The 9,620-nt window shown below is 34.6% G+C and overlaps 1 protein-coding gene across 5 annotated transcripts; it reads left to right on the top strand.

Moving 5' to 3' along the window:
- Positions 1 to 283: 283 nt before the first annotated feature.
- LOC113231289 lies at positions 284 to 8,580 on the top strand. Of its 5 annotated transcripts, none has more exons than XM_026465534.1 (3): positions 284 to 337; positions 6,098 to 6,246; positions 7,350 to 8,580. In XM_026465534.1, the coding sequence occupies exons 1-3, from the start codon at positions 299 to 301 to the stop codon at positions 7,555 to 7,557; spliced, it is 396 nt and encodes a 131-aa protein (XP_026321319.1). In that variant the 5' UTR covers positions 284 to 298; the 3' UTR covers positions 7,558 to 8,580. The 5 variants fall into 5 exon arrangements, with proteins under 5 accessions (XP_026321319.1, XP_026321322.1, XP_026321321.1 ...); XM_026465537.1 differs by having other exon boundaries at positions 297 to 359; positions 7,350 to 8,579; XM_026465536.1 differs by lacking the exon at positions 284 to 337 and adding an exon at positions 4,654 to 4,747.
- The last annotated feature ends 1,040 nt before the right edge of the window (positions 8,581 to 9,620 follow it).

Raw genomic sequence — 9,620 nt, 5'->3', positions numbered from 1 at the left:
TTTCCACATAAAGGCAACTCAACGTTAGAAGGGTATGCCTGACATGCCAAAACATATCAAAACTTAACTGCTTATGGCAAAAAACGAAAAAATAAGGAGACAGGCATGAACTTATCTAGATTGGTTATAGTCTGGTTGTTTATAGTAGCCTAAAGTAAATCCCATTGCTCTGCTACTCATTGTACAAGGGATTTCCTAGTTTGAGACCAGGTAGTTGGTGCGGTTATATAGCACATTATTATTAATCGTAATTTTCTTATTGTTGTAAATTAGTGTCGCGCATCTTCTTTGCGAGTTAATGGCTTTGTGTGAATTGTATACAGCTCCGAGTCCAGTTGTTAGTGACATTTCTATTGTAGGTAGGTAAGTAATTGCTGCAAAAGGAAATTTAACCGGGTTGTGAAAGTTTTAGAATTTGTCAAATGGGGTAACCACGTGTTGTAAATTTAAATTGTGAGTCATCAAAGAAATCGAAATTCAATTCGTATTCCCGACATGACTGGAATAAGTTTCATTTGTGACAAAATTGTATATGAAATGGTTAGAACTATTTTAATAGTCCTATATTTGTGCAAATACTTCACAGCGCAATTTTTTTTAATTACAAATAAAATACTAAATTCCCTTAAGGTTTATTTTTATAGCATCCGACTGAAGTTCATTATAGCAATGTATTTCATTGAAATGTATCCAATGTATTCAAAGAAGCATCTAAAAGTCACTAGTCACTGTATCTACATGTCTTGTCACTTTCCACTAGGTGAGATGGAGGTCAAATACGCACTTATTTTTTATAAAAAAAAGTTCGTTCATAGAAATCCAGTAATAAATATTGTAATATAAAAAAGATTTGTTACTTACGCAAAACGAGATTTACAAAACGGGTTTGATCGGGAATCCAATAATCTCCCGCGTATTCCTCCGAGAATATAACTTTGAAATTTGAAAAAGTGAAGTATGAAATGATAAATGGTTTGAAAGTTTTTATACTGAAACTTTTCACGGTTTTGTATACTTTGTGTCTGGGCTGGAAGTTACTCAAGTATGATGTTTTAGTTTCCTTCATTAAAAAAACCGTAGACTACATACGGACAAAAGTACATCAATTTTGACACTTTGGATGGTCTTATCGCAAGCGTAACACAGCGTAACAAAGCGTAATACAGTTGAAATTAAAAAAGTTCTCTTGACATCGTGCATTTAGAAGCTAGTGAATAATTGCAATTTAGTAAACAAACATGTTGTTTTGTCTGTATTCGCCGTGGAATAAAATAGAAAGTAATGCAATATTTGACGACCTTCATTGTAGAATGGCTTGCACACCTGTTTTCATGGTGTCGCCATCACAGAGGTTCCGGGTTCGATCCTCAGCCGGGTCAATGTAGAAAACTAACTTTTCTATATTGTCTCGTGTCTAAGTGTTTTCACACAAGTGCTTTAATTACTTACTTTAGATTCAGAGCAATGTGTGTGATATTGTCTAATATTTATTTAAGTATTTATATAATAGAGTTAACAGTGCACTCTTTGTCGCGTTACTATTGAAATCTCATATGTCCACTACTTTGAACAGTCCAATTTATCAACTTGTAATATGTAGAAGACTTCGATGCATTACCTGTTAAAAATCTCACTTGGGAAGATTGATTACAGAGACATCTATTGATATATTTCATAACCTCACGAGTCATGTACCAAATACATAGGTTTTAACCATAGATATAGAAAAAAAGGGGAGATATGGTACGGGGGCGTGGTTCGCGTCGCCTCGATATGGTCAAAACGACCATATTGAGGTGACACGCCTACAAACATCGCCACAGTGACATGGCGATCGTTGTACATACAAGATCTCTCGTAAAACGTGAAAATGCCAAGTTGTAGCGATACATCTTGTAAAAATTGGAGTGAAAACAAAAATTTTAAAACCAGTGACAAAACAAACATTCCACCGTCTCTTTGCATTTTTACTTACTATTTGTATTATTATTCAATGTTTTCTTTTTCATAGAAATTTCTAGACTCAAATATAGTGATGTTCATTTACGAAGACTGATGTTTATCGACAATAAATTTTTACTGAAATGTTTGAATTTCTTACTATAATTTTTGTAATTAAAGTCCCTAAAATATCGAAGCGAAAAGCATTCACGTTAAATTGATTTCTTTTATTTTATTATTATTATTATTACTAAACATTTTATTTCGATCAACTTTAACACAACTCATATTTCGGACAACCATTTCAATTTCATGTCAATTTGGATGTAGTTGCTTGAAGAAAAATTTATTATTTGTGTTTAGCATATTTAAGATATTTAAATTCCATTATACTCGTAGATTAAACGTAAAGTATTTTTAATTTTTAAGTTTTTCCAATGAGTTTAAAATAAAAGAAGGTTGGATTGAAGCTGCAGGAAAATCGAAAGATTGGTTTTCTTATTACTATTTCTAACTTTGTTTCAATTTCCGTAGCAAATGCATTTAAAAAATAAATAAAATAAAATCCGCTTTATTTTACATGTGCATGCAAAATAAATTAGAAACAACTATAGAAAATTACAAAAATCCTTCACAAAAAAACATAATTTAATTTATTAAATTTATTGATGGTTCGAGTTTACTCTTGACAGTGACAGCTTCAGCAGCCCGTGGTAACGTATAATGGAAAATTGACACTGGCGACGATCGCCATATTTTGTATATTATTCTTATAAAACTGACACTGGTCCAAGCCTAGTGGCCGCCATTAAGAAAATAATAATAATTTATATTAATATAATAATACATCAGTACCAGTGTAGATATAGTATGAAAAATGGAATATTTTTTTAATATTAAAAACAGCCACATGGTTTCCAACTATCGATTAGGTAGGACCACATCCCTCGTTGAGTAGCGTCAGTTTAAGGTTAATAAGGTTAACATTTCACGGAGCGGTTTCCATCCGCGCCCGCCGGTTCTGCTAGACAGCGGTTTCATTTCAATACTTACGACCCTGCAAGTTTGTGCGGGCACGTAGCTGCCGCGGTTGCGGGCACGAAATCGTTGCGATTGTGGAACGGACCGCGAAGTTAGTGGTAGTTAATTGCAAGTCGCGCGGTTAATAGAAAACTTACCCTGCGTGCACCTGCACCACATTGCGCCTGAACCGACCGCCAAAGTGTGCGGGCGACGACGGCCGCCAAGCGCGCAGGTCATCGCGTCCTGCGCGGTTCTACTAGTACCCCGCCGCGGCAACCGCGAGCAACCGTCACCACTACAGGCGTAAAACGCGCCGTGATATGTGCTACTAATTTTACATACTTAACTGTTACATTCTACAGATGCCGCGATCCCGCGGCATACGCGGGTGAAAACCGCTACGTGAGTTCTTAGTGTAACGAAAAATGAGTTTCAGCGCCATCTAACGTGTAATAGTTAGCTATTATATACTAGTAGTATTTTTACTAAAACGCCACCTGTTGGTGAATGGCTGAACGAGCTGAAAAAAAAAACTGAAATATTGTAATATAACTCTTACTCAAGTGATTGTAAGTTTAATTTTGTTAAATTTTTTTAAGCCCTACCCAATCAAAATCTTTAAGTTATGGTAGTAGATAATAGAGCGTAAAGTTTGAATTGCACACAAGCTAAAAAGTGGCGACATCGGTACCCGATCTTACATAGCGTCATTACATATCCCCTTTTTTTCTATATCAATGGTTTTAACGGTAAAGCGACAGAGTTGCATAGAAAAATAAACTACGTCCGTACATAATATAGGCTCGCGTCTGGCAATGAAACCCCCTAATCGTGTTTTATGACCTCAGCGATAAACTTGGCATATGTAATTGGTGTTCATAGTATTTTATGTTAATACAGGGCGAACAGCACGTCAAACTTAATATTTAAGTTTGCAGTTTTATGAGCAGTAGAGCTCTCTCTGAAAGAAGTGCATCCGGGGAAGTAACGCCACCTTATCTATTTTCCCCGCCAAACAGTAATGTGCGCATTACTGTGTTCCGGTTCTGACGGTTAATACACATTGAACTTATCAACATATATGTCTCAGGGTGACAGACGCAGTGCCAGTGCCACTCAGATATTTGCGATTTCAAGCTCTGAGTGGCACTGCAACTGCAGTGGACAGGCGTGTCGCTTACCACTAGGCGCACGACTTGTTCGTCCCGTCTCTTAGTATTACACGAAAATTAAAAAATGACAGGTCAACTCTATGCCATTGGCGATAAGAACGGCTAAAGTCCTAAGTGTCAAGAAATGTGATAAACGAAAATACATTATCTCCACAGAGTTCAGCATTTCTTAAAATAACCCGACCACGCATTTCTCAAACAATGAGATAGGTTTTTAAAAATAATGAAATTAGTATTAATAAACAACCTTCCCGTTTACTTCCGAGTGATGAGACATGAATTAATTCCGATTACTGCCACGCTTTGGGAAAAACCCAACGTGGAATCATTCAAAATCTAGTGACGCGATGGGTTCTGTTGATATAGCCATCTCGTTCATATTCATTATATCCATCCTGTTTTAACACAGATATTTGCATAAAATTAGTATATAAAATGAACATCGTCCGGAATTATCAGTATGTTTACATATATCGGAGCATAAACTTCGTTTCTTAAGTTTATAAGTTGAACTAGTTTTATTCACCTTTTTACCACTTGTAAAGGTTATCGTGGCAAGATATCTACAAATAGGTATATTCATTTTTGAGTGTAGAAACAACTTTATAAGGGTAAGCCTTGTTTTGTAAAGCCCTAAGGCTTTATTACATATTTTGACAGACCTAAGTTTTCTGTTTTAGTACCAAACCTTCAATTACCTTGCATTTCTTTCGGTAAAGTATTTTTATTTATATTGAAAATTAAGTAGTTTAGTACCAGGAGAGCTCCTCTTGAAGAAGTTAGTCCAGGATAGTTCTGTCACCTTACCTATTTCTGCGGCTAAGCAGTAATGCGTCCCGGTTTTGAAGGATAAGCGCGTTTAGCGCACTGGATCTGATTCATATTTGTTCCAAATCTGAGACTATACAAATTTAGAAAATAATTCGAAGCCGAGAACATACGAAGATCGCTTGTACACCTGGAGATAAAATGATCCTTGTGACAGGCGCTTGTTCGTCCAGTCACTTGCTATCATATTAAAAAAAAACGTTTTCGGATGCAAATCGCGAGTATTTGTTTTTCCAAACCAACTGATTTATTTGAAAGTAATTTAGATACAAATAGTTTTCATTCTCCATATGAAGCATGAATTGTAAAAGCCTAAGAACTCGATATTTTATATACCTAAATTATAGTTGATGTTTGAAGAAACACGTGTAAAGTATTAATAGTATATAGGTATACATAAACAAGATAAAATGGTAATTTTATGTAGTCTTCCTTATTCATATATGACTGTCCAATTGTACCCAATGCCCACTTGTTATTACTCTTATCTTCTACAGCTACAAGCGACGACGTAGGTGTATTTGTATTATTGGTAACAAATGTTATTATTATTGTATAATTTTGATATATAAAAGATAATGTTGGACCTTTGGCTTACACTTTGTGTGCCGTAAAATTCGTCCATATTATACTCCCAGTCTTTATTGGTAGGTCAATGTCCCAGTCACAAAATTCGAGCCACTTTGCATTTTTATTATAAAATTGCTAGAATACAAAAATATTGTTATCATCGAAGAAAAAGTTTTCAGAATTCAAATTTATCAATAAAGACATGAATATGGTGTTCAGTATACCAGTTTTTAAATCGCATGAAGAAAAGAATTGTATGTTCCGGACAGAGTATTTACGATATCGAAACATTTTAAAAGTAGAATAGGGGGATGGCACCAATGATCGACATGTTAACGGAAATGTGTCTTCAAATTCGAAATCACTTTTTTATTTTTAAATACATATCAATAGTGATTACTTTTATCCTAAATCTTATTAGAAATTAATTTTAAAAAGATGTCGATTAGTGGTGCTTGTCGGTCACTGGTGCCACCCCCTATATGTTTCCACTCCAGAAAACTAAATTTGTGAGAAGTAATATGAAACAATTTATTTAACAATCAATTTGTTGCATTTTTCAGATCAAAATGGTTTTCAAGTTACTGACGATCCTTTCTTTGATAGCAATAACTTACGCTCAGAGGCCATGGTATGCTGGCTCTAAACCTATCGGCTATCCCAGTTCCCCAGAAAATAATGCTCCTGCTACTACCGACGAGTTACAAAATAAGTAAGCGAATCCATGTTCCATTATCATCAACCCATTTATACGTCCCACTGCTGGGCACGGGTCTCCTCTCAGGCGAGGGTTTAGGTCATAGTGCGCCTCGCTGGTCCAATAGGGGTTGGGGCTTCACACGTTTTCCGAGGGTTGTGAACCTTCTTCGACGTGCAGGTTTCAACAAGATGTTTTCCTTCACCGAAAAGATCATGATCATCAATATCAAATAAATTTCGCATATAAATTTTGAGAACCTCAGAGGTGCGAACCCGGATTCGAACCCACGACCTCTGCTTTAGAGGCGGTACATCAAATCATTAGGCAACCACGGGTTTTGAAAGCTCATTGACATATGTAGAGGAACGCTAAAAAAGCTAATTATGATAACAACGTTCATATAAATCACTGGCCACATATAATTGAACGTTTAATTTGAAAAAATAATGCTTAAATTTTTTTCGTCTTTTCATTTTGATTAAAACGTTCTACTGTTCATGTGAACATTGTTATCATAATTCAACCTTTTTTAAGCTTTTCTCAAAATAAATCATTGAGTGTATTTCATGTAAAGCGTTGTTGTCATTTTAGCTTTAACAGAATCGGTAAATTTTATTTTCAAATAAACATTCGATGCGTTAGATACAGAAACTATGGATTATCTATTTCAACTTTTTCCCCCACCATAATAAAACGTAAAGCAAATTATAATTAAATATTTAAATATAACTGTGGGTAGTACGTATACTGGGGTTCCATCCCTACTTTATGGTTATTCCAAGGATTACCATGCGTTTATGTGGCGAAAATCGGCTCCGGAGTGTAATTCCCAGCCAGCAAACTTATTCCCTGAACACTGTTACTTGGGCCTTTTCAAGGCGAGAGTGAAAAGGTATTATTTAGGTGTGCATACTCCATCGTTGACCTCATCGTCACTTTTCATCAGGTGAGATGGAGATTAAATGCGCATTTGCTTTATCAAAAAAGGGCGTCAGCGTTAACCCGTTATTAATGATCTCACTGGATTATTTCATTCATTTCTGTCGCATCAAGTAGACAATGCCTGGCTTTTATTTTCTTATTAAGTACCCTAACACTATTGTCATTTGTATCAGATCCGGAGATGATGATTCTTCAACAACTACCCAAAGTTTGCCCATCGAAGCTCAGGGAGACCGAGACCTAGTCAACCGTATAAGCAAGCTTCCCGTCGACCAACAACCTTTCTGGTACATTAACTGGCAAGCTCTTGAAGCCCAGAGACAAAATCCACAGACCTGGCCACATAAACCTAATGGTTTCAGCGATAACCAGGATAACTGATTTCAATAAGAATTAAGAACAAGTACATATGCACACAGGATGTTAATCATTTTAAGAAAATGCTGTAATACTGCTAAAGAAAATTCGTAACCTTGTTATAAATAAACCACATGATGTGTCATACGTTAAAAGTGCTTTTATCACAAAATAGCCGTAAAAATAATACGAACTACATGAAACAGATTATGTATATTACAATCGTGTGAAATTTTATAACGCTTCTATTCCAGCACAAAAATTTCGTTCAAAAGATTTAGTTCGGAGAATCGTCAATCCTCTCTCTCGAAAAGTTTCTTTTTGCAGATGTGGCCTTATAACCATGGGTGAGAATTATTGGTAACTTCTTATCATCATTTCAAGACTGTAGACGTTCCCTAGGTAGATATAGACGTATTAAAAAAATACCACAAAATACGGTCTAGCCTCATCCAAAAACTCCCTATGATTAACATTTAGTGGGACGCCGTCCTATATTACGACTTTCAACTCATATTTCTGACTCGAAAACGTCTTATTCCCTTATTATTTGTTTTTGTGTGGGAGCTATAAGGCATCTTAGAAATTCAATGCTGGTAATCAGTTAGTTCCGTTGTTTGTCACGTTCCTATTATTGATACTAATAGATAATTGGAACTTTGTTTCTTAGACAAAGCTTAGTGAAGTTATTCAAGAATTCGTGTTCATTTGCATTTACTTTTGATTGAAACTTAAAAAAAAAACATTTATTACAACCAGTGTTTTGGCTAGGTTAAAAGATATAGTAGTTGAAATTGGCATTACAACTACAAACCAAAGAGAATTTCAAATAAGACTGAACGACTGAATTCTTACTTTAAAGAAGGCTTTGTTTTTTGTTAATACTTTTAAGCTTATTATTTCTTTAAATTATTATCATTGAGTTAAAAGCAAACTTTGTTGCAATGTATAAAGTTAAAATAATTTACTTACACATATCGGTTTCAAAGCTCAACTAATATATTCTACTTCGTTTACCATAGATATTGACCCTTTGTTTAACCTTTACATAATTAGATTCTGTAACGCAATTACTTGTTTTAATTTTTTTATTTTTAATTAAAACGTTAGTAATCTCCACCTAAATAAAAGTATTTAATCAGATAAGTTTTTTATTGGACGTATTTTGTAGCCAACATGTATACTGAATGAGAAATCTGACACCCGTATTCGCAACATTTTATTTGTGTCGTGGGCGGGAATAAATTCCTTATCGCCTATAAAATCTCGAGCAAAAATAGCTTGTTAATGTAAACCTCTAGTCTATTGTTTTTTTAGGAAAAAAATACTTTTAAATGCTTTTTTATCCCCCTTGATCGTAAATAGTATGACTGCAGGATGGCTAACTTGACTATAATGCCCCAAATAAAACCCTCGGACCTTTTTTTTCATTACAGCCATGGTCGGTAACGAGTATTTGTATTAATTTATAATGTTTTTTAGTACATAGGTACTTCCTTACATAGGTCAGGTTTAAGGAGGTTCAGAAGGTTACTTAAGTTCAATACTAAAATATTCGCTTAAAATGTTATCTAAACAGAAATTTAATTGCAATTCAGCCTCAGACTACTTAAATACTTATTGATTTTAATTATTTTCTGTATAAAAAATTTGCTAATTTTTTTATAATCTATCATGGCTGTATGCGTGTTATCTTTTTAGAACATTGCAGTTCGAGTTGTATTATCTATAGAAGAATTTTTTTTTAAATCCCGCCATTTACAAAATCCATGATTGTTGTATTGTGGACCATATTAATATTGAATTTATTTCCTCGTAAATGTGATAAAAATGTTGTATGTGTCACGGACGTTAAAAAAATACCAAAATTCTTCTATTAGTTATTTCTTATTTGGACGTAGTTAAGCAAAAAGGATCCAATCCACAAAATTATCAAAAAATTTGTTATATATACCAAATGATTCCTAAAGTCTCTTCGATCAGCAAAAATTCAACATATAAACATAATTGTCATGTGTGTATCCATGGCGCCCGGGACACAGGATTTCCCTAGTGCGCGGCTGTGAGCGTTATTTAAAAAAATTAGA

The sequence above is a fragment of the Hyposmocoma kahamanoa genome, unplaced genomic scaffold, assembly GCF_003589595.1.
Source record: "Hyposmocoma kahamanoa isolate Upper Pololo Valley unplaced genomic scaffold, ASM358959v1 65, whole genome shotgun sequence".
Lineage (NCBI taxonomy): Eukaryota > Metazoa > Arthropoda > Insecta > Lepidoptera > Cosmopterigidae > Hyposmocoma > Hyposmocoma kahamanoa.
Note: the sequence above shows the minus strand (reverse complement) of the source record. Positions and strands in the feature narration are given on the sequence as shown.

What these genes read in the sequence shown, in the direction of transcription:
- LOC113231289 (XM_026465534.1), top strand. Translation starts at nt 299, where the DNA reads ATGGCTTTGTGTGAATTGTATACAGCTCCGAGTCCAGTT. An exon ending in ATACAGCTCCGAGTCCAGTT is followed by an intron (nt 338 to 6,097) that starts GTTAGTGACATT and finishes TGCATTTTTCAG; the next exon opens with ATCAAAATGGTTTTCAAGTT. An exon ending in ACCGACGAGTTACAAAATAA is followed by an intron (nt 6,247 to 7,349) that starts GTAAGCGAATCC and finishes CATTTGTATCAG; the next exon opens with ATCCGGAGATGATGATTCTT.